General features: G+C 50.9%; 1 protein-coding gene across 2 annotated transcripts in view; it reads right to left on the bottom strand.

The window, feature by feature from the left end:
* Positions 1-986: 986 nt before the first annotated feature.
* The window catches only part of NCKIPSD (NCK interacting protein with SH3 domain), a 35,123-nt gene continuing 12,457 nt past the window's right edge, over positions 987-23,652 (bottom strand). For both annotated transcript variants that reach the window (XM_042880365.1, XM_042880366.1), the window contains exons 4-13: positions 20,595-20,682; positions 18,060-18,688; positions 14,483-14,653; positions 13,466-13,552; positions 12,434-12,572; positions 7,408-7,488; positions 6,042-6,170; positions 4,449-4,541; positions 3,113-3,285; positions 987-2,551 (exon numbers count right to left, since the gene is read on the bottom strand). In XM_042880365.1, the coding sequence (XP_042736299.1) occupies positions 2,348-2,551; positions 3,113-3,285; positions 4,449-4,541; positions 6,042-6,170; positions 7,408-7,488; positions 12,434-12,572; positions 13,466-13,552; positions 14,483-14,653; positions 18,060-18,688; positions 20,595-20,682 (1,794 nt within the window). In that variant the 3' untranslated portion in view covers positions 987-2,347. The remainder of the gene's footprint in view (positions 2,552-3,112; positions 3,286-4,448; positions 4,542-6,041; positions 6,171-7,407; positions 7,489-12,433; positions 12,573-13,465; positions 13,553-14,482; positions 14,654-18,059; positions 18,689-20,594; positions 20,683-23,652) is intronic.

Here is a 23,652-nt window from a genome sequence, read left to right on the forward strand (position 1 = left end):
CGCCACTCCCCGCCGGGCTGGGCGGCGGTGTTGGGGTGGGTCCTCCGCCGCCATGCTGCTCGGCGGCCGCCGCCCGGCCCGGCCCGGCCGCACAGCGCTGCTCTCGGCACCGCCCCCCGCCCCGCGCCGCGCCGCCGCCGGGAGTGGCGGCTCCTCCCGCATCCCAACATGGCCGCCCCGCCCCGCCGCCATCTTGGGGAGGGAGGAGCGGCGGTGCGGGGCTGCCCGCCGCCGGCCGGGGACGGGGCGCCGCTGCGGGCCGGCGGAGCGGGGCGGATGCGCGGTCCCATCTTCCCAGGGCGGCTCCGCGTGGGCTTTCTTACGGCCCGGCTAACAAAGATCGCGGCCTCGTACATGTAACGGCCCGAGGGCGGGCGGGCTCGCGTCCTCGCGGGCGCTCGGCATCCCGGGCTGCCGCACCGCAGCGTCTGCCGTCACGGAGCCCCAGCAGCAGGGCCCATGCTTTTAAAAAGTGCTGACGGCTTGCCAGGTGACTTGTGCTAATTACCCAGCTGACAGCTCGGGGAGGATGAGGAGCACTGCCGGGATGCTCAGAGCGCTGGAGCACCTCTCACATGGGGACAGGCTGAGGGAGCTTGGCTTGTTCAGCTGGGAGAAGAGAAGGGTCTGGGGAGACCCCAGTGCAACCTTCCAACACTTGAAGGGAGCGTAGAAGCAGGAGTGAGACTGGCTTGTGACAGGGCTGGATAGCAGAGGGGGAATGGCTTTAAGCTACAAGAGGGGAGATGTAGGTTAGATGTTAGGAAGAAATTCTGTGCTCACGGCAGCAAGGCAGTGGCAAGGCTGCCCAGAGCTGCGATGCCCCATCCCTGGAGGTGCTCATAACCATAGATGGGGCCCTGGGCAGCCTGAGCTGGTGGGGGGCAACCAGCCCACGGCAGGAGGTTGGAACGAGACGACCTTTAAGGCCCCTCCAACCACACTGCAGGGCTCATCGCGGCCAGACAGGGCTGTGCTCACACAACTCCAGTTTAAGACATCTTTATTCCTCTGCATGTTACACTCAGTGTTTAAGAAAATACAGCATCCCTTTTGACATTCATACATTTTTACACAGGAAAAATAGGTTTCTCTACAAGGGCGGTTATTAAGCTTCAGGCATTCCCAGGCCAAACCTTTCCATTCCTGAGCATGACGGTGCTCAGAGCCCAGGCCTGTGAGCAGAGCTCAGCTGTTGTCTCCTAAACCCGTACATCTGTGCCCAGTGCTTCCAGTTCCAAACGCCCATAGCTTCTACACAGGGTACTGCAGAGGAAGAGCTGGGGACAGGAGCGACCAGACTGCGCACACGGATACCTAAGGGACCCACGTTAGTGTGTGACTATCTGTAACAGGGATACAGGTTAGTTCTGTTGGCTAGAAACCTAAAGGGGATATAAATAAGGGTTCCCCACTCTCGTGCATGGTCACAAACAGCCACTGGACACCAGGCGCACGCTGCCTCACAGACAGGAGGGCAGCGAGCAGAGCTACTGCGAAGCTCAAGGCAAAAAACCCACAGGCGTTATGAACAGAGCACTGCCCGCATGCAGCCCCTTTGCCTGGGGCAGTGCTGCTGTGGAGGCAGCAAGCAGCAGCCGTGGCTGCACAGGGCACTGTTTGTGCCACAGCCACACCAAAGGCTCCTAACAGCAGCACCAAAGGGTCACAGTTCTGGGCTGCTGCAGTGTGCAAGATACTCAGATCTAAATGTCACTACAGAAAGCGGGTTGAACAAAGCAGCTGCTGCACTAAGAGCAGGACCCCAGGCGCAGTGCTGCCCCAAGCATTAGCTGCAGGCCAGCAGGGAGGGTCAGGCTCGCAGGCGAGGCGCTGGGCAGTGAGCCACTGCCTCCCGGGGCAGCGCTGCAGCACATTGGCACGAGCAGCAGAAACAAAACGGATGTTACAAAAGCTTCTTCCAAGCACCAACAGACTCCACTTGGTCACTGCAGGGAGAGATGCACATGGAAAATAAAGTGATGCTCTAAGGCAAAGGCCTTTCACTTCAGGACGGTGGGACACCAGCGTAGCTAAACACACCCCACCTGGCTGCTGAGTCCCTCTGGGCTCTGCCCTTCCTGCTGGCTAAAAATGCCTCCTGCTCAAGCGCTGGGAGCAAACCAAGCACCAGCACCCAGCCTGCTGTGCCCAGCGCTGCCCTCCCTGGAGCACCAGGCCCCAGGTCACCCTGCTGACACTCCTACAGGGCCGGTGAACACTGTCCAAACCTTAGGCCTCGCGCAAAGGAGGATAAGGTATGAGCTGTACTGGAAGGGAACAGGGAGAAAGTGTCAACAAGAGACGTCTTTGATCCAAGTGGTTCAAACTCGAGTCTGAGGGGCGGTTAGCTGGTACCAGGGGAGATTTCTGGGAACTCCTTATAGATCTCCAGGATGATCAGTTTGTCCATCTGGCACTGCTGCTCCTCCTCCTCCTCCCCCAGGATGCGCTGCAGGATGCCCTGCAGGTCAGAGAGGCGGTGCTGGTGCTGCAGATACGGCGTGGAGCGGATGATGGCGTGCATCAGAGACAGATACTCCATCCTCAGCTGCCAAGTGGGAGGGGAGAAAAAACAGGGCACAATGAAAAACTCAAAATGAGATAAACAAGAGTGCCAGCCTCCATTATAGCATGAGCACAGGAGCAGCTGCTGCTGCATGACCAGCCAGAGAGAACTCCAAAGGCACTGCTTTTCTGGAGGACTCATCATTAGCTATGGAGAACTGTGCTTTTCCCACATCACCTCAATAATGCTTTGATCACTCCCAAGCATAAGCACATTCCCTGCCTCTAGCACTAATAAAACACAGGAGATCCCTCCTTCTGCTACTCACAGAGGGGCTCTTTTCCCAAAGGTCGCTGAACAGAAGGGCACAGACCACCAGAGCCTGGCAGACCTTCCTTCAAACACCTTCCCACTGCCATGTGCCAGGCAGGATAAATCCTCCCTTCCTCCTCAGCCCCTCAGACAGATTTCAGCACTCCGAAATGTTCTGCCTGCCCCAGCACTCCACCCCTGTCTGCACCATCAAGCCCCACAGGTGAGGAGAAACACCACTGCTTTGGGACCACGCTCCCCTTCTCAGTGCCCATGGCTTTGTGTGAGCACCTTGTCTCCAGGGGAGAGATCAGCAATCTGCCGCACCAGGATGTCTATCAGGACCATCATGTCTGTGTGATAGAAGATGCTGGCTGTATCCTTGCTGGCAAAGATGTCCTGCAGGAACTTCAGCACCGAGTGCGGCGGCTGAGGCTGATGCTTGAAGATACAAACTGGATCATCTGGGGGTGGCAGAGAGATCGCATTAAGCCACACACTCCCTGCTGCCCACCTCCTTCAGTGCCAACCCCTCCATTGTTCCCCACAGGTTTTGGGGAGGCGCCTGCCCCCACCTCAGCCAGTTGCTCCCTGCCCATGGCTAGCTTTTGTGCCAGCAGTCCCGAGTGCTGTGCACAAAGTCGTGTAATCAGGATGGCAGCTCTGCAGGGCACCAAGCTGAGACCAAAGTCATTAGCATTAGCATTAATCATTGTTTATGTTTCACCTAACATCCTAGGTGAAAGCTCATTAGCACATTACCTCTCAGTGCCTCCCTTCCTTGCTCAACAGCCACCACTCATTTTCTCCCTGGTTTATTAAGTCTGGTCCAATGACCCCTCTGAAAAGCCCACCAGAGCCTGCATCAGAAATAAGCTTTCACCATGGAGACCAGGCTAGGACTGTTCTGGAAGCAATAAAAGAAACACCTCCAAGTTTAAATTACCCATTTTGTACCCTGTTTTCTATCAAAACATGTCCCTGCAGACCACAGAAGGGCCTATGGATAGTGCAGGAGGTGGGCACAAGAGAAGCATCTTCCATTGGTTGTGGTCCTGCTACTCCTCAAAGTAAGGCAATCCTTTTGGGGAATCCAAATATGAAAAAAGCTAAACAAAGGCTTTTGGACAGAGCCAGACATAGAAGCACTGAAATGCAGGCTGCCGTCAAGCTGGTATAGCGTGGAAACTGATTTGCGATCCCAAAGAGAACTGAAGCCTGAGTAAGACGAGCTGCAAGCATCACAGGGTGAGTTATTTACCAGCATATCAACAAAACAAATCTCAAGCTGCAAAGCCCCCGTGCTCCAGAAGGTATTAGAAAGCACAATGGTGGCATGCAGCGCAGGCAGAAATACCTGGCACTGCTCCGCCTGCGGTGATCTCCAGCTTTCTAACAATCTGCTGTGCACAAGCTCTGTGCATACAGCGGATTTCACTCTGCCCGGAGCAGGCAGAAAGCTAACCCTCTGCTGGCCAGTCTGAAATGGGAAGCTTCACCCTAAGCAGCACATCAGCCTGAGCTGACAGCTTCTCAGCTGCCTGCAGCCCCAGCACCCCCAGCTCTTACCAAGCACCGTTCCCAGGAGCTGCACCCCCTGCCAGGCGGGTGACAGTGCTGCACTCACCTCCCCTGTTCAGCAGCAACAGCAGCTTCTCCGTGAAAGTCTTGACATTGGAGTGCTTGCTTATTGTCATCATGATCACACTGTGCTCTGGAACTAGGGAAGAAACCTGCTCAGCACATCCCTTTGTTTGCTGAAGACAACAGTAACAAAACAAAAAAGGAAAGCAGTACAGGGCTCCCACTTCACAGCATCGCTCTGGGGAACTGCAGGGAACCAACCCATCAGGGCTACCAAAGTTTTCAGGGTTTCAACCCTGAGGGCACTCAAGGCCAGGCTGGATGGGGCCCTAAGCAATGGATCTTGTGGTTGGCAACCCTGTCTGTGGCAGGGGTTGGAACTGGGAGATCTTTAAGGTACCCTCCAATCTAAGCCTCGCTATGAGTCGATGAACACGACATGTTTTAGCAGAGTTTTTGAATCGACTCTGCACAGCTGCAATGCAAGACAAATGAGCAGGCAGAGAAATAACAAGTCAATCCGCTGATAAGCAACCTGAGCATCACTTAACAGGTTCTTAGCATCAGAGAACAAGTCACTGCTCTCAGCTACATCCCAGGTGTGCAATGGTCCCTCAGAAACACGCTGCCTGTCACACATTATTGCCCAACTACTGCATCCAGGAACTCTATGGGTATCTGTGCAAAAGTGCAATGAATGAAAGCAGCAGAGCCTATACTTAATCAGCCTCTGTGCAATCAACTTTCACATGAAATTAGAAACTTTCACACAAATTTTAATGAAGTACAACTCATAATAAGTAAATTACTAGACACGTCCTGCTGTTTTATCCTTCCCTTTCTCCACAAAGCCACGGATAAGGACATGAAGCAGAAAAGCAGTAAATAATTAAATGCAATTGGAGCAACAGGAGATTTTGCAAACTCACCCATTGTCCAAACTCACTCAGGGTTAACAAGTGGCAGGACCTTGCACTAATTCCCAGTTTTCCAACAACAAGCTTTGAAGCTCCCAGTCAGCCCTGCAGGGAATGGGCAAACGCCCTTCTCTGGGGATCACAGGCTTTGTTTATTAAGGAGCTCAGCAGAGGAGGGAGGATTGACAATGAGGGAAAGTAGGAGAGAGTGCAGCTCAGGCTAAGGATAATAATCTCAACTCCAACGTGTGAGCATTGAGTAGGGTTCAAGAAGTGCAGCTGGGTAAGCAGAAGGTTTGTGAAGACCTTCTTAAAGCAAAAACTTTTTTTTCTGGACAGATACCAAGAAATGCCCATTGAAGCATGCTCCCTTCCAAATTAGCTGTGCCTACAAGTTAGCCATACGTGTGTCCTGTAGCCCAGCAGTTGCTTTGATCCAGCCAGCTTGCATGTATAGACAGAAATCCACTGCACTTCATGGCTGCTGTGCTGTAGAGGGCCAGCTGGTTGGACATGGGCTCTCAGCCTGATTTTCCCTCTAGAGTTTTGTACAGTATTTGAAGAGACAAAAGTAGAAACAGTGTGCTGCTGGAGGCTGAGAGCTGCACAGGTTGTCACAACACCATCAAGTCCCAGTGAGATTCTGCATCCCCACTCTTCATCCCCTCACTGGTCCTGACCTCTGGTGTCCTGCCAGGGCAGCCTAGCACCAAACCAACCTGGAATATGGAGATTGAAGGCCAGAAGGACGTTGATGAACAGGTCAGGGAGTTGGTCGGTGGTGTCTGAGGGCAGCCCATCTTCAATCACATCCAGCAAGAATTGCACGAACTGAGAGTTGAGATGTTCTGCAGAAGGATAAAGACGGCACTTACATCACCAGGAAGGTACACCAAGCAATGAGGGACCACGTGAGCCACTTCTCTGTGCCTTTAGGCTTAAAGCCACTACTGGAGTGCCAGTGTTAGCCACCAGGAAGTTAGCAAATGGCTTTGTGCAAGAGACAAATGGCTCAGAATTACCCACAGTTCACACAAATGCTGAATGCTCATTTCCCACTGGCTTTTTTAAAATTTATTGTTTGAGTAAACAGAATGCCAAATTCCGCTCCAGCTGCTGTTCCAGCACCACTGTCACCAATGAAGGCTTCAGGTAGGCAGAGATTTGTATTCTTGACCACTGGTCTAATCCATCTATTTTAAAAAAAAAAAGGGTAATCATCCAGATCATTAGTAATAACCCATTTTTCAATTTAGCTATTAGGAAAGCTCAGGAGCTCATGCAAATAAGTCCACCTGCTGGAAATAATTGCCAGGGTTACATGAGGAGAGAAAAGCAGGAGATGTGAAGACTCGCTGCTCAGTCCCCACTGCACCAGCTTATACCTTGCACGTGGTTATTGGAGTGTTAAGGTGAAGCTGCTGAGGAGATAATTATAAAAATCTTCCTTGCATTTCTAGGAAAGCTGAATCCAGAGCTTCCCAAGTATTGGGAACACAACACGGCAGGGGAAGAAGCGTGCAGAGAGCACTTTCTAGCTGAAGGTTGACATAAAAGAAAGGGTACGACAGGCAGAGCTGGAGCAATGCCTGCACTTCCCTCTTGACTGCAATACTCTTAATCATCTCCACTCGCATGAAGAACTTGAAATTCACAGGGTTGTGCCACCTTCTTACCAGGGAGAGCAGGGAGAGGCCACATGCAGCTGATGGATTTAGTGGACATTCATGGAGCGATCTGAGTTAGCATCAGAAAGAATGTGTCTGCAGCAAATAAGAGGTGAGTGCTGTAGCGCAGGGCACCAGTACAACAAAACATTTGGACGAGTATGCTGCTGAGCCACAGTGCTGGGCAAACTGCTCCTTCTGCAGCGTGGCAGAATGCTTCTGCTCCAAGCCAGATTTGTGCTGCTCTTTATGAAAACCTGGCCTCTCCGCTCTGTGTTTCCATCAGGGAGACTCCAGTGGTGAAAAGGAGGCCCTAATCTCACCTTGCTGCCATTGAGCGTGCCCCAAGCTGTCCCACAAAAGCTCCATCCCCAGGTGCCCCATGACCAGCTCTGACACACGCACAGGCTGCTCTTACCATAATGATGGTATGGAAGGGGCTCCCCCATGGAGAATATCATTGCCAGCACCAGGGCAGAGTAGCACATCTTCTGATGATCTGCAAGAGAAGCCCAGAGGTTCTGCCACTGATTGTTCTGAGGGTTTGGTGCAGCACCCTCAGCTGCTAAGCCACATATTTAATACAGACACTGCACGCTGATTGCACTGCTCTTTGTTCTCGTATTTACTGAACTATCAGGGTGTTTTCCTGTTTAAGCACACGCCTTCTGCACCATGCATTGCTAAATTAATTTAAAAATAATCACAACAGAATTCTCTTTTTTTTTTTCTTTCCCTTCCACTTAAGAGGACGTGGGCAAACTCCACGTGAATAATGAAGAACCTCCCCTGCACAGTCCCAGGACGCAGCCCATAGTTATGCAATTACTGCACCCAGAAAAAGCATCCATCTGGCCACCCTGAAGTGCCGCCTGTTCCAACCACCGCCGCCCCCGGAGCGCTGCACTGCTCATTACCACCTCAGCTCTGCTCCACTTCTGCTACCTCAGCTCTGCCTGGAGGGACGGAAAGTCTCTGGGGAGACCACCAGGTCCCTGCTCACGGCTCGGGCTGTGCCTCTGCCCACTGCCCAGGCCACACACACCTCCACCACCAACACACCCTGCAGCCCGCCGGTCCAACGCCAGTCGTGCTGGCAGCAGCTCCAAGTGAATATTCCACAGCCGGTGCCTTCCCTGAATGTTAATTAACGGATACACCTCAGTAGATTTTTACAGGGAAACAAAAGTCGCAGGATATGAGCTGTGTGATAACAAAATGCAGCCTTCGTCCAGAGCGGTGAGGCTGAAGGAAAAGCTCCCTTCCATGTATGATGCTTCCCTGGTTCCGGCTCCCCCTCCAACCCAGAAAGACTTCTCTGTGCACAGATCAATCCATTTCTAAGTGCTAGCCAGCTCAATTTGATTTTGACCACTCAGGCTGGTGCCGTCATCATTCCTAATGCTCCTGGAGTTGGCTGAAGGACTTGCAGCAGTTGGCAGCTTGCAGATTTACTCTTAGCACAAGAGAAGAAATGCTAGAGAATCATTTCAGCCCAATAACCCTGAGAATCCACCTCCATCAGCAGAGGCTCTATAAACAAAGAGCATGCAGACTTTGCCAAAGCTCCACATGACGCCTGAGCTTTGAAATAGCAAACACTTCAGTGAAAACGTACATCATTTGGGGCCCAGATAGAGATACTACACACTAACAAGATCACGAGTTTGTATGAGAGCAGCCTAGACAACGCAGCAGCAAAGAGAGCTTCTGTTAAACAGAGAGGGAGGACACTGAGTAACTTAAATCTAATTCATTCTTATCTAAGAAGCTCCCAGCTATAAGGTGTCAGTGATACCAAAGCTCGCTGTAATAGAAAAAGGATCTGACAGCAGCAACAGGCACCTGCACAGCCAGAACTGACAGGCAGAGGTGCTTCCAGGCACCACCACTCAGCCACTGTGGGCACGTCCCACGTCTGGCTGTGCTGTTTTCCCAACTATTCATTACAAGACCTCTTCACTTCTCCATCCGAGGCGCCTGGAGCTGATTATCAGAGGCAAGGTGAGGCAGAAGGTAGGTATGGGGAGCTACTGTTCCTGTGTTCTTCACAATGTTTCACAAACAGAATTTTTCTCTCGTTTCAATGCTCCTCGCACAACAATGATCTGAGAACCAGAAGCCAGCACTGAACATGCAGTTGTAGCAAACATAGAGGAAGAGATTAATTAGACATGGGATGGGGGGGAGGGTGGTTACGCATGTCCCTGCCCCATCTGCTGCGAACTGATGTCCATTTGTAGCAGCTGACTGCAGGCTCCACTGCTACGGATGCTGGATGGGAAGTTGCTGAAAAGAGTCTGAAAGCTGAACAAGGAGCAGATCTGGATTAACTTGGTGCACTCATTCAGCACACACTCTGCAAGTGTTTGAAGCACTCCCACTGTGATAAGGCTCAGCCAAGGCTGCATTCCTTGACATGTTTGCATCATCCTGAAAAACAGTCATTGCCAGCCAAAGCATGGCATTTTTTTTTCTTCCAGAGCAGCACCAGTGGCAGCAAGTGAATAAATAGCATCCAGAAAGCTCTCCTGAAGCAGAGGGACTTCAGTGACATCAGACTGGTAGGTGTCACTGAAGTGGCCATGAAAGACAGAAGAGATGTGGCTGTTTGCTCACCAGCCCGTGTTCCCTCAGCACTGGTAGGAGGGCTGCTATTCTGTCTGACAGGGATTTCTCAGCGGCCACCAAAGACCTTGCTTTTCACCTCCAAACACAGCAGGGCAAAGCCAGGGCACAGGGAGCAGACACAACTGTCTGCAACTCAAGTAAAGAGAGCCTGGCAGCTTGACTTGCACGTACACTGAGCTGCAACAGGGGAGAAAGTCACAATTACAGAGTGGATTATCCCCGTCTGTTTTCTTTGGAATTGTTCTGGCTAATTCTGCCTCGCTGTGCCTTATTATAAGCTCTTCTAATGCTGATAGATGCGCAGGCCAGCCACATCAGAGAGAAGTGGCCATCCAGAAGCAATAAGACCCAAGCATCTGGCAGCAGAACTGGCCAGCAGCCAACATGCCTGCCTCAGCCCCAGGGTAAAGCTCCTTCTCATCAAAGGCACCCAGCATCCAGGCACAGAGCTTCAGCCTCGGCTGTTCCTCAGTAACAAGCCAGGAGGGATCCTGCAGAGCTGTGCAGTGGTCCCCGGTGGCTTTGTGCTGGCACCAATTGCTCTGGCCCCCGCCATCCACTGAAGGGATTAGCTAGTGCATGGCATGTCATGGATCAGCTGCTATTCCCCAGTTCCTAGTACCAAAATAAGCTCAAGTCGTTCCAGTGCTGAAGGTCGTGTTTTCATGCAAGGCACTGCTTGCCATTTGGCAGTGGGACACGAAGCAGTAAGCACCAGGATGGCAGGAGGGAACTACTGATGCCCTAAGCCACCTCTGAAGGACAGACATGTCTGGATCAAGGATGGTTACCTCTCTGTAGCCCTGCTGTGAAGGCCAGGAGGACTGCACGCTGCACAGATGGAATGCTTGCAAGTGCCTGCTACGAGCTTACTGTGAGGAAGGCAGCACTGCATCATGACTTTGGAAGGCTCCTGTAAGCAAAAGGAAGAGCAGCTTTTAACCCTTTAACTGTACTGCTTGAGTGTTACCTCACAGAGGGCAAAAAGCATCTCACTTGAGAAAAATGTAAGGAAAGAAGAGACATCACAACTGCAGGTTGGATATCCAGGGAACGCAGCAGAGCCACTTTCTACCCAATTCAGGTGGGATGCTTTTGGGTGCCCAAAGCAGAGTCTAACACTTGCTGGGAGATGATCCAATTCAGCAGAAGTGCCACGTGGACATCAGCAAGATGTGCAGAAGTCCCCTATGTCAAAGCTTGATGCTCTGCAGGCAGAGTTAGCTGTGCTGTCTGGAATGACTCAGTCCCTGGAAAGCACCCAGGACAGCAATGCAGTGACCAGGTGGGGCATGGCAAGCAGCTCTGAGAACCTAGGTCAGCCCACCCCGCCTGCATGAGGGCAGCTTGCAGAACAGAGCAAAAGACTGAAATAAGTTTCAGTGTAGCACAGAAAACCTTTACCTGGAGACAATCTTTATGAATTAGTGACAGATGCATAATAAAGTTTATTTTTGGCTGCACAAAAATCAGGAATAATGTCAGAGATGCACAGTCATAGTTCCATAACCAAGTATTATTTGCTTCTCAGGCAGAAAAACCTCTTTCTAGAGAAGAGGCTTCTCATGCATACCCAGGAAAAAACACCAACAGTGTGACAGGCTCACTGCATATAATTGATATGCTGCGGTAACACAAAGAGAAAGCTAAGCCGACATAGGCATAATGATCTCAGTCCCTTTCCACGCTAACCTAACGTGCATTGTGCTGCCCTCAGTGCTTTTCAGTCATCCCCCACCTACGAAATGCCCACACTGCAAAGCAAATGTGACCACAAAGCCTTCCGGAGCAGGCTTGGCTCCCAACCCACATTCCTATCCAGGCACCAGATCAGCCCCATTGCTCCTGTCCACAGCACAGATGTTCAACACAGGCTGCAGCAGCATGCTGGGGACAGGGACATCTATTATGCACATCCATGGTGGTCTTCTTGGCCATTTACTTGGCTCGCAAGCAACGGATGTGACAGTCCCCATTCTGAGCAGAAATATCCTACAGTCTCATCACCGAATTACACTTCTCCAAGAGTCCACAACACCCACAGCAAACCAGCATTATACAGTCTGTGTCAGGGGACAGGTAGCAAGACCACAAACACTAATATTCTGACTTCATCCAAATGGTCACTCAACAGCTACTGCAACTGTGAGCTGCGTTAAGAACAAAACAATGCACTTCCAATATCTGCTTGGGAAGAAATATTGAACACATCAAGCCCAAAGGCAGGAAGGACGTTCCTGCTAACAACAGGGACAGGTCATCCTAACAAAGGAGCACAAAGTAGGAGGAACATGATGGCAAAGCCTGGGTATGGAAGGCAAAGAGCTAAGGAAAGCAGGGCTGTGGCAGCTCTGCGATTTCATTAACAGCATGACCACCCCTCCTCATACACAGACAGAGAGGAGGCAATTTCCTCTGATGCAACACACATCTCATCTGTCACCAAGAAACACCTCCAAGACCTGGGATAGAACACACAGAAAAACTTCCAATAAGGGGCTGCAGAGATGCCTCCTGTCAGCATCACGAAGCCAACTGAAACAGCTCAGAACGTGCTTTAAGACCTCTCCAAGCAATGACACAGATCACTAGTGGCACGTTCAAGAACTGGAGGGCCTTGCACCACTGGACTGAAACATCCCCTCCCACGCATTCTCCATTTATAGCTGCAATAACCTGAGTAACTGTAAAAACAGGCATCCACGTCCCCAGAGCACACAGAGCAGTCAAGCAGCGACAGGCCACTAAGGCTGCTGTAATCCATCTCATGGGAAGATGTCCCCAGTGACCCCAGCACAGCAGCCCCAGCTCACCCTGCGTGTGAGTCTGCATGTCCCGCGCCAGCTCCATCGGCAGCACGGAGTTCACAAGCGTGGAGATGATGGCAGCATCCAGGTTGCACATGGCTCCAAAGCACTTCAGCAGCAGCAGCCTCAGCGGCACCCTGTGCTCCTGCAACAACAGTGTAATAGATCAAATGACGTGCTGCATGAGGGCTCGCTCTAAGGTGAGAGACATAGCTGGGAGAAGCTCCTGCTGCTGGGACAGCTGCAGACCCTCCTAGAGTAACAGTAACCCCAGCAGCTCTGCTGCCTTTCCAACAGTGTCATAGGATGCCATTTTCCAGGTGCCATTCACAACTGGGCTGGTGCAGGCTGTGGCCTGCTGCCCACTGCTCTCAGATACAGACAGCGCCCAGCACTGAGCTCTGGGTTCAGACATAGAAATGAAAGCTGAATGCAGCGAGGCTTCTTGTGCTGTAGCTGGGCCCTGAGGGACAGGATGGGGGAAAGCCTCCAACCCCAACAGCATCCTACAACAGCCAGGCCCAGGAAGAAGCAGAACAAAGCAACACTGCATAGGCACTGAAGACACAACTTCCACTTCTTCCTCTGAATACTGATTTTCTTCCTCGCTCCCAAGGCTTCTATTCACAACCTACTTTCCCAAGCAAAGCTATTTACTAATGCACAGGAGTGCATCAATTAAAAGAGGAGCAGTCCCAGCCTGTCAGCTTACCCTAGGCATCCTCAGAAATTCTTCCCCTATATATTATAGATGCTGATTCTGTTCCTCAATGGAGCCATCAAAAGCAGCAAGCTTTACCCTTCACACTGCTAGCTACTGCTTCAGAGTCCGTAGCATTCTCTGCTCTTCCATATAGCTTGTATGAATAACATGGCATTTCCCAGCACTCACAAGAGGTATGCTACAACTCCATTGCGTTCACAGGACTGCCCTACCCAGGGGGAACATGTAACATACGTTCATCACATAAACTTCCTCTTTTGCACCTTCAGGGAAATCTCAAAAAGAAAGAAATGCAACTCATGCTGCCACCTTACCATCTGATAATATGCCACCAGGGACAGGATGGATTCAAATTCATTCTTCTTGCACATTTTCTTGCAAACTTCTGGGTCTGCATCTGTCTGGAAGCAGGAATAGACAGGTCAGCCCAGCGTTGCATGATAGCAGTAAGGTGGCTGCTGCAGAGAGCTCCAGGGAGGCCAGCTGCTTGTTGGCTTCAGCATCCACAGCCTAACCATCTCAAAGAAACTGAATGCAGAACAGAAACAGCTCAAGAACTGCCACATGGAGACTTCTGCACCAAAGCTCTGCCATACAGCACATCTTAGGCTGAAAGCATCTCAAAACCCATGACTTGAGCAGTATCTCAGTGCGAGCATCTTACATACAACAGCTCCAGTTTTCCCACAGTGAGAAGTATTGTACCTCCCACTCAGAACCCCACTACATCAGGAGGAAATGCACCAATCCACCCCTTTTTCTTGCCCTGCGGGCCTCACAGCAAGAAGGGAGGTCATGTGTTGAGTTAAAGAGACAATGGCATTTACTCCATAAAAAATAAATCAGTTCTGCTCATGTTAGAACTGATGAAGAGTACCAAACAGGTGCCATAACAAAGATGGTGATAGCACCTGTAGCAAAGAGCACGTCACTGCACCAGATGACAGCTCCTGTGCCACTGTGTTCCCTGTACAGACAGACTTGTACATGCTTGAGAATGCTGGGACAGTATTTCTCACTGCCACAACGTACCTCTCATACATACAAATATGCTGAGATGTTTTATACCTGTTCAGAAGTGAGGCTTTCTATTCTCCTGTAATAGGGAAATAACAGCCACTGTAAAAAACTGTTCTGTAATTCCTTAAGAGCTTTGCAAGGCGGAGCAGAAGGATCACAGACTTTCCACAAACAGTAAGGGATACACAGGAAACCCCCACTCTCTGAAACAGCAAGTCTGATGGCAACACAAGGACATAGGCAGCCAAATAAAAGGAGCTTCACCAGTGCTGGAGTGCTGTGCCGTGCCTACAGCAGAGGAGTTGGCTCACCAGGATGCGAAGCAGCTCCTCCAGGTAGCAGCAGATAACATTCTCATCCTCGTAGAGCGCCCAGCTGCGCTGCTGAGCATCATCCTTGTGCCGGGCCAGGTCTGCAAAGATCACCTCCAACCGCTGCTCGTCGTGACAGATCTGTCCTGAGGGCAGCCCCGAGCTCAGGTCCTGCAGGACAGCAGAACAGTGGTTACTGGGGTCCTGGCAGCTGGCTGTTGCTCCATGTGGTCTTTGACTGAGGAGTGCAGCTGACCTCATTCAGTCAAGAGCTGGCAGCAAAGACACAGCCATTATTTCAGCTTTCATACTTGCTGGGCCTCTACTCCCCCTCCTTTCCTTGCACAGCTAGTGCAGTGAATGAATCAAATTGGACTCCTGCCCTCAAAAATAGGTGCCAGGACTGGTGCACAGTCAAAGTCTTTAAATCCAAGCTGTCACCACCCTGCTGGAGCTCTGGCGGGCTTCTGAGAATGCTAAGGAACCCAGGAAGCCTCACTCAAACAAGCTGCACCGCTTTTTGCTTACAGCCTGCCACTACCTAAAGCCAAGCCAGTCATGCCAGCGCTCCCAAAGCCATGGGAATAAGACTTATACCCAAGTCTTTTCTGGATCACAGAATTGTAGCACTGACACAGGGCAGCACAAGCAGGGCACCAGTGGCACAGGCACCCTGTGCCAAGCAAAGGGCTGTGCACCTTCTGCATGCTGGGAACCCCACGGCCAGAAGGGGGGAACGGCTCCGAGTTTATTAACTGCAACGTTTAATCTGCTTTATTAGAGCCAGGATTGCTAGTAATTTGCTTTGTGGTATTTGGGGTGTGAACTAATTAAGACCTTGATTCAGTGGTTCAATTATATAATTAAAGAAGCGTTCTTATCGGGGCTGCTCATTACATAAGGTTTGCCGAGCAGATAAGGAAGGAAGGAAGGAGCAGTTCAGCTTCAACAGCAGACCCTGCCTGTGTGATGCCACGGGAAGCTGTGGATGGCCAAGCAGGGAGCTGCAAGGCTGGGGCTCGGACAGCATGAGGGCTGTTCCTCCAGCAATTAGCACACAGAGGATCCATCAAAGCACTAATGCATTCCTCCTCCTTCTGCACTCACATTTCTTTCAGTATCTCACTAAGGGGTACAGCCAAATGAGTCGGCTCTGAGAGTGCTCACCCTGCTGACTGCCATTATCCTGGGCAAGCACAGGGACAAAGGCTCCCTTGGAGGAAAGACAAACCCCAGAGAAGCACCCGTGGCTTGTTAAAGCCATTCCTCCTTTAAGCACAGCCAAACTCAAGAACAAAGTGGAAGAGAGGGTGTGATGCTGTCCCAGCTGAAGGCCCTTCTCTCCCTCCTAACAGCCCACTTTTAGGCAGGCACCTGGCAGATAAGGAGCAGCGTGAATAAAAAGGAAACGGCGCGGCACTTCCACCTTCACAGCGCACTGGGAATAAGAGCAAGTTAATGGATTCTGGGATTGATTCAGTAAACCAGTGATCTGACTTCAAATTAAGACTGGAACGGGAGCAGGAAGGACATAACTAATTAAAGACTGCAGCACAAGAGGCTGAAACAGGAGTAATAGCTGCTACAACCAGAGCAAAGTTTTAATCAGGGGCGATATCTCACTTACGGAAAAAAAAGAAAAAAGAAAAAAGAAAAAAGCAACCTTGAAAAAATGTGCAGAAGAAGCAACAACCACGTATTTGCATGGATTGGAGTGCAGGGGGATTTCAAAAGTTACAAATTAAAGACAAAATGCCCTTGACCTAGAACAGACAACTCAGCAACAATCCTGCATGGGAACCCCTGAGACGATGCAATGATTTGGTACAACGAACAACACCAAGTCTGCAATAATAACCTGTACCATCACACGATGCTCGTGAAGCCAACCACCTGCAATGACACACAGCAGCCCCTGGAACTGGCAGAGCTGGTCTCCAACACCAGTAGGAACACCAGAGCCTGGTGCCAGGTGAGGCGCTATCGGCAGCATGACAAAATGACTCCTGTGGAATTATGCTTACTGTATCCTGAGAACAGGTGTTAAAGATAAAAATAATATCCCACCCTTGTCCAAGATCCTAATAACAGCAAACAGAACCTCTCTGAAATGAGTCAGAGCCGGAGCGTTTGCTTGAAAGAGCTCAAAATTTGTGCTGAATCGCACACTGACTGCATTGTTACTGAAGAGGGAAGCAATTAACCATTGGGTCACGGCCACAAACTGAGAATTCATGATTGCTCACAGGACACTATTCAAGTAGATTATGATTCCATCTAAAATTTGAATGCCGTAGTTTTCATATTCAAATGCCTCGGAATGGTTTGTTATAATTGTGCCACTAGCGATGGAACTCAATCTCAGATGTCGATATGAAATGCACACCTTGGGGCTGTGCTTAACAAGTGGGAGCTGAAATTTATTCTCTCTCCAACTAAGGCACAGGGCCACCCAGACGCACTTTGCTATTTTAACAACTGCTGCACGAAGCATTTCTTTATTTCCCCCCCTTGTGTGCCTGTAACAGAGGAAGGAGGAGCATGTGATCATTTGGTACAAGGTTTAGAACAAGGTCACGATAATCCTCCTCCTCCCGTGGATGAAAACAACGCTCTACTCTTTGGTGGTTGTAAAGAAGCAGCAGCTGAGGAGTGTGCTGTAGAATGACAGAACACCCCCGTGGAAAAGCAGTTCTCTTCGTTTTGAGGAAGGACCAAGCCAAGCAATGGAGGCTTTGGGTGCTCCACAGTCAGGACAGAAGAAACACCTGCAGGTGTACAGTCTGCATTGGCATTTACGCAGAGTATATGTAGCATAGTATGAGAAAAATAAGTTTATACAATGCCTTACTTTACACGGTGCTTTTATTAAATGCCACGTATTGCTAAGGCTCCATTTTCTGTAGCTTCTATTTGCAGCACTCGAAACAGAAAACACCTCTTGAAAAAGTCACTATTGATTTCTGTCTGATTTTACACCACCACAATGGCTCTCCATGAGCTTTCACAACCCGTGGTCAATGCCATCAGGGGAAAAAAGCAGCAAGGAGAGTAAGCCTGCTGATTTGTTGCAGTCCCAATCCATCTTTTCGCCACAGCCATGAGCTGGAGCAGTTCCTCTTCCCTTTCGTGCTTCTGCTCAGGTAGTGCTAATTCATTCTACGCACTCAACATCCTCTCTAGGTTTTTCCCCATTCTTTGATGGCAAGCTCCTTGCCCTTGTATTTATTTATTTTGTAAAATCTCTCTTGAGTTCTTTAATACCTCTTTGCATTCCTCACTAGATGATCTTAGTGCTCTTTCCAGCCTTAATGACTGTGCGTATGGTGGTGATGGGTTGATGGCTGCACTAGATGCTCAGTGGTCTTTCCAACAGTAATGATTCTATGATTCAACCTTTTATGGATTAACAACAGCCCTCGATCTCCCCAGCGAGCTGTTTACCCCCAGCCAGCACCTTCCCTTTGGCATCTTCCTGCACTTCCCATTCCAAACATCAGGAGAGAACTTGTGTTGTGCTCCCTACACTACCCCAGCCCTTGGCACCAGCCAGCCTATAGAGTCCTGCTTGCTTTACCTTACTCTCCACTACGGAGATGAGGATCTGCTCCATGATGCCGCTGGTTGCCGGGACCAAGGTCTGGATGTGGCCGATGACCACACCGATGGCCACGCGTGACAGCTCATAGCTGAGGTGCGTGTTCCTGCGCACCAACTCGATCAGTTCGGCACCTATGGTCTTGGGAACAGATGCCACCAGCCCGCTGGGTTCCGGTGGCACTGGCTCCGCCATGGCAGCCTTCTTATCTTCGAGACAGAGAGAGCTGAACGCTTCCAGGTTTGTGGGGGCCGCCGGGGCAGCTTTCTTGCCCTGCAGAGTCTTCTCCCCATCTGCAGCGTGGGACCTTGAGGCCCCCACTTCGGATGGCGGTGCTGGGGCAGCCCGTTTGGCCTGAGGAGATTTGCTGGCCCCATTCTTTGGGGAAGACGTATAGCGGGAGTGGGCCGCGGGGCCGGTGTCCAGGTTCCGTGTGATGGTGGTGTGCACACTGCGGCTGGGGACGGGAGGAGGTGTGGTGGCAGGGCTGGAGGCCGCCGTGGGCAGAGCGGCGTCTGAGGCGGAGGAAGGGGTGTACAGGGTGTCCAGGGACGTGGTGCTCACGGAGGAGGCACTGGAAGCTGACCCAGGGATAATTTCAACGGCATCTGAAAGGGAACAATTAAAAAGCCTTAGCAACAGCATCAAAGGGAAAAAGAACAAACAAATTGCTACAGCGCAGTCCATTAAAAGGCTCATTGTGCATGCACCAGAGCAGCTTAACTCCTCTTCCTGCCTCACTTATCTCAAAGCAAAATTGTACCGAGTTCCCTCCGGAGCATTCCCACACAATCACCTCTTTAGAAGGGGGAAAACTGCTCTATTGAGATGAATATCCTTCAAAGGGCTTAGTGTTTTACACCGGGGATGGGAAGGAGGAAGAAACAGGACTAAGGGACAGAAGAAGCCTTCTCCCCATGGCACAGCAAGGGCCTTTTTCCCGCACTCAGGATATGAGCCATCACTTTGAATACCAGTGCCTGCAGGATGCGTGCTGGCACAGGCAGCTGTCAGCATCTCCCTCCTGCCCAGACCTCTCCCCGTGGCAGTGACTAAACCGCAGCCAGCACCGACACCAGGGAAATATTTGGCTGACACACATCTGTGGTTCCTCCTTCTCAGCACTACTGAGAATTTGCTCACAACCCCACAGCCCCACTGGCACATGCTCCTATCACAAGCCTATCACCGCATTTTCTGCTCTAATACATACTTGTACCAAACTATGCCCAGTATCTTCTAGGGGCAGAAACATAACTGAGCCCTTCCCTGACTGTGAAAATCGACGTTTACTTGGGCAGACATTGGGATGTCTTCACCTAGAGGTTGGAGAGAAGAGCTGATGGTGGAGCACACATGACAGGGAGCTCAACTCTCAATGAAGGCAGCTTCACTCTGCACAAGTATTTCTGCAGCCTTGCAGGGTCTGGTTGGGATTTGTTGGTAGGTTTTTTGTTTGTTTTTGATACAACTGCTTGTCCCCAGGAAGCTCCCCTTGCCTTTGAGCTACACATCCTTCCCCAGCACCAAGTGAGTGATTGGCAGGACAGCCACACAGAGCACCTGCCATGTGTGTCCCACTGAGCAATCCATCCTGCAGCCAGCCCCAATTCCCTGCTGCCCCCAGCCCCTGCCCTTTGTTTCTGGAGGGCACTGGGAGGAAGGCTCCTTCTCAAAGCAAACACAAACTGTGCAGAGAGGCCTCCTTCCTCCCATGGGGGTTCAGCATCCCTCTTTTTCCTTCCTCTTCACCCATGTTTCATTAAATCAAGATAATGAGTTCAAGGGAACTGACCTTTGTGAATTTCCACTTCCACAGTGAAAATGGCTCAGTATCATTCAGGGAGCCAGTGCCAGCCCCAGTTTTCCATCAACTATGCACAGCTCAACAGATCCTCCCTGATTTTCACAGGGGAACATGGGTGAGCTTGACATGGACCATGTGTCATCAACCACGTATCCATCAGAGCACAGGAGAGCAGGTGGGCAGGTTGGCAGTAAGTCAGCAGCATGACTGCTTGTTTCCCCTCCAGTCCCTTTGTGCTGAGGGTGGAAAATCTCCTGCACTGGCCCTGTGGTCCTGCTCTGCTCAGAGGCCCTGTAGGCAGGGCACACACAGCTGTGCCCTCGGCATTATTTCTTCTTCATACAGAGACCAACTGATTTGGTGGAAATCTCATCTGACCACTGTACAAGAAAGTGCATGATGGACTGGGAGCCAAAAGGAGACCTGGGCCTGTGCCAGGAGCACTGCCAGTGAGCTCACCCTGGTGAAGCAGTGCATTTAGCACAGCCCTGATAAAGTCCCTTTGCCACTGTGGGAGAGCTCTAAGGTGCCGTGGGAGGGACGCAGCCCTATTGCTCCTGTGTTGGCCAAGCGAGCCGGGCCAGCAGGCAGCAAAGCCTTGTGCTGCATTTCCAGGCAGGAGGATGCCAGCCATACCTGGATGGCTGTGCCAGGGCCCTTGCAGTGTCAGGACCACAAAGGTTTCTCACCCCAAAAGTCACCCTTACTTTTCAGGGGTGCGGCCATCTGCGCGTTCTTGCGTTTCTCTGGAGGTGGGGGAGTGATGGGAGCTGCACGTCGGGGCTGCGGCGGGATCTGCAAGGAGACATTTCACAGCAATCAGAGGAGGCAGGCAATAAAGACATTCTGTTATGAAACCTTCTTCCTTGCGTGCGTAAATCTGCCCTTACATCTCTCTCATCGCTCTGGGAAGTTTTCTCAGGAGGATGGATTATTAATAGGCAGCTTCCTAGAAGAACAAAGCAGGACTCACACCCGCTCCATCCCCTCCCTGTGACAGGAGGAGCAGCCCTTGTTTAATTGCTGCGTTCAGCAGCACGCAGCACATGTCGTGTAGACCTGTCAAGCATTTACTCCTCCTTTCTTCCCAGCGCAATCCCACACACTCACTATGGCTTTACATTACTCTCAATAGCTCCACAGAGGCTGCAAACAGAGCGTGTATTTAGGCACTCTTCTGGAGAGATCCATTACATCAGCCACGAATACCCTAGCAGAAAGACAAAGCCAATGTGTAAATGCCTTTTCCACACTCTCATCGCTATTCCTGCTCATGCAGGAGGGAAAAAATAGGGTAGACCGTCTGTGCAATTCTACATGACCTATAGCAAAATCCATAAGGGGACTAAGGAGCACAATGCATCAATATCCCAATGTGCTGGGTCAGGAGACACGGTTCTGGGGTCCCATGGGACTGCTGCGTTTCAGCAGCTGGCTGCCTGCAATGTGCCTCTGTGTTTGGGGTACTACAGTTGCTGCCTGCAACAAAACCATTCGGCTCTGAATGGGAAGAGGAAGGAGGTGATGGCTGAACATCTCCCACAGCTCAGGCTGGGACCACCTGGAATCTGCTACAGAGGCACTTGGACCACCACGCTGTTGATTTTCTAGGTTTCTCCAGCCCTGGAAGAAAAGTTTCCCTGTGAGCTGGGCAGAGAGCAGTGTGGCACAGCCCAGGCACACAGAGCAGTGCTACCCAACCCACAGCAAATAGAGACCGAGTCCTGAGAAGTCTCTACTTCGAATGGCTCCAGTACAACAAGGAGAAAAAGTGTACTTAGTGTCACACAGCAGGTCACTCCTTTCCAAGAGCCTTCAGCCCATTGAGTACAATGAGGTACTGCTGCAAACCCCCAGGCTGAGCCCTGCTGTTATTGTCAATCCATCTCCCATCCTTATCTGCATGAAATGCTACGTGATACGTGCATCCAGAACTGGCTGGAATCCACAAAGTAGGTGCCTGCCCTTTAAAAATGACCCACACTGGTCCAAAAGGAGCGGGCACAGCTGCGAGCACCAAAGCAGATGAGGAGGGACTGAACAATGCAAGGCTGGAGGGCTGCTCCAACACGCGGCACGCTCAGCTGTGCTAAAGGCAAAGCAGCAGATAACAACCCGAGCTGGGGCTGCTTGGCATGGCACAGCCACAATTACAGGAGCAGTGGATTTAGCAGGCAGGCGTGGAGTTCAGAGCAGCAGCGCGACATTATTTGGAGGCTGCTAGGGCTGGGACATTCTGGAGTATTTCCAGGACTTCATTCTCCTTTCCAAATTTACCACACGACTTTAACACAACCATTGCAGATTCGTGTCTAAATTAATAGATGCAGAACTAATGTTAGTGCAGAGCCCCACGTAGCCTCACGCAGGCGGCTCTCCAGCGCTGTGAGTTCAGCCCCTGAGGCTGTGGGTGGAATGTGAAGCATCAAATGCATTTCACCACCAGACACGGGGGTGAGAGATGACCATCCCCTCTCTGGCCCCGTGCTCCGGAGTGGGTTTGAGCAGAGGGGGGAGGCATCAAAACCCCAAGGGAAGGAGGAGAGAACGGAGGAAGCATCTCCCATCTTGTGCTGCTGTGGGGAAGGAGCAGAGACTCAGCATGGTGCCACCTCCATGCATTTCAGCCAGTTCAGCCTCCAGGGAACAAAGCTACCGAGAGGAAATTTGCACTTCAAATTCTGTTCATGATTTTATATGCAAACATAAAATGCACCCAGCGAAAAACACGCCCTGACTTCTGCTTTTCTGGAGTTGCTGAGAAAATTTAATTTTCAGCAGGACTCTCAGACAGCTGCATAACCAGATATAGTGAAAGAAAGCAGTGATGTTTCCTCCATTTCCTATTTCTAAAGCATACAGGAAACCCCTCCGCTGAGCAGCTATAACCTCAACAAGCCCTTTCAGCACAGGGCTAAGCTGGAATCTTTTTGGCTGCATCCTTGGCGCCATCAGACAGAAACAGCTCTGTTAGCCAATGGATCCATCCTGCTCCTTTTTGGCAAGCAACCAAAGCACAGACCAGACAGAGATGGGAAATCAGTGTGGTGAATGGACCTTCAGGTGCTCCATTTCCTAAGCTTATAGTGTGAAGCCTTGAGAATGGAGCTGGTTTGGCTGCCCAGAGAGGAAAACTAAGGCTAAGAAAAATGGAGTTTGTAGGGATTGCCGCATTCCACACAAGCTGGAGCTACCTTTGCACTCTGGGAACTTGCAATTCTTTAGGTGCAAAAGCAGCTTCATGTGCTGCAGTGACAGTCTATCAGTGCCTTATAAGCACTGCCTACCTCAGATAATCGTGTGGAGATGAAGACAAACTACAGCGTACGTGCTCATCTATAGGAGAAAAAAATCACTGTGCTCAGCCCTGCTTAGCCTTTAGCCCTAAAACACAGCTGTATCCACACGGCATAATCGGCCACATCACTCTCCCTGAACAAGTGCTGCATCTGTCCTTGTCCTTGGCCACTTCGCTGAAGTCTCGCCGACGCCACACAGTAACCTTGGAATTGTGTAACACTTATGGCAGTTTGCTTTTTTACACATAAATCATATTCCCTGCATCCTACCTTCAATTTATCATGACAAGAAGCATTCAGACAAAGCAGGGTCTTTGTTTCTTCATGATTTAAGCAGTAAACATTGGCACCCACAGCAGATAAACACTTAAGAACCAAAGATATCACTGTGCAGATTCAAGAAGAGGGAAACAAAGCAGTGCTGAGTATGTGGAGGAAGCTCTGCAGCTCACGCCGGTGCTGTTTT

The sequence above is a fragment of the Lagopus leucura genome, unplaced genomic scaffold (genome assembly GCF_019238085.1).
Source record: "Lagopus leucura isolate 7727_CA_CO unplaced genomic scaffold, USGS_WTPT01 Super-Scaffold_100026, whole genome shotgun sequence".
NCBI lineage: Eukaryota > Metazoa > Chordata > Aves > Galliformes > Phasianidae > Lagopus > Lagopus leucura.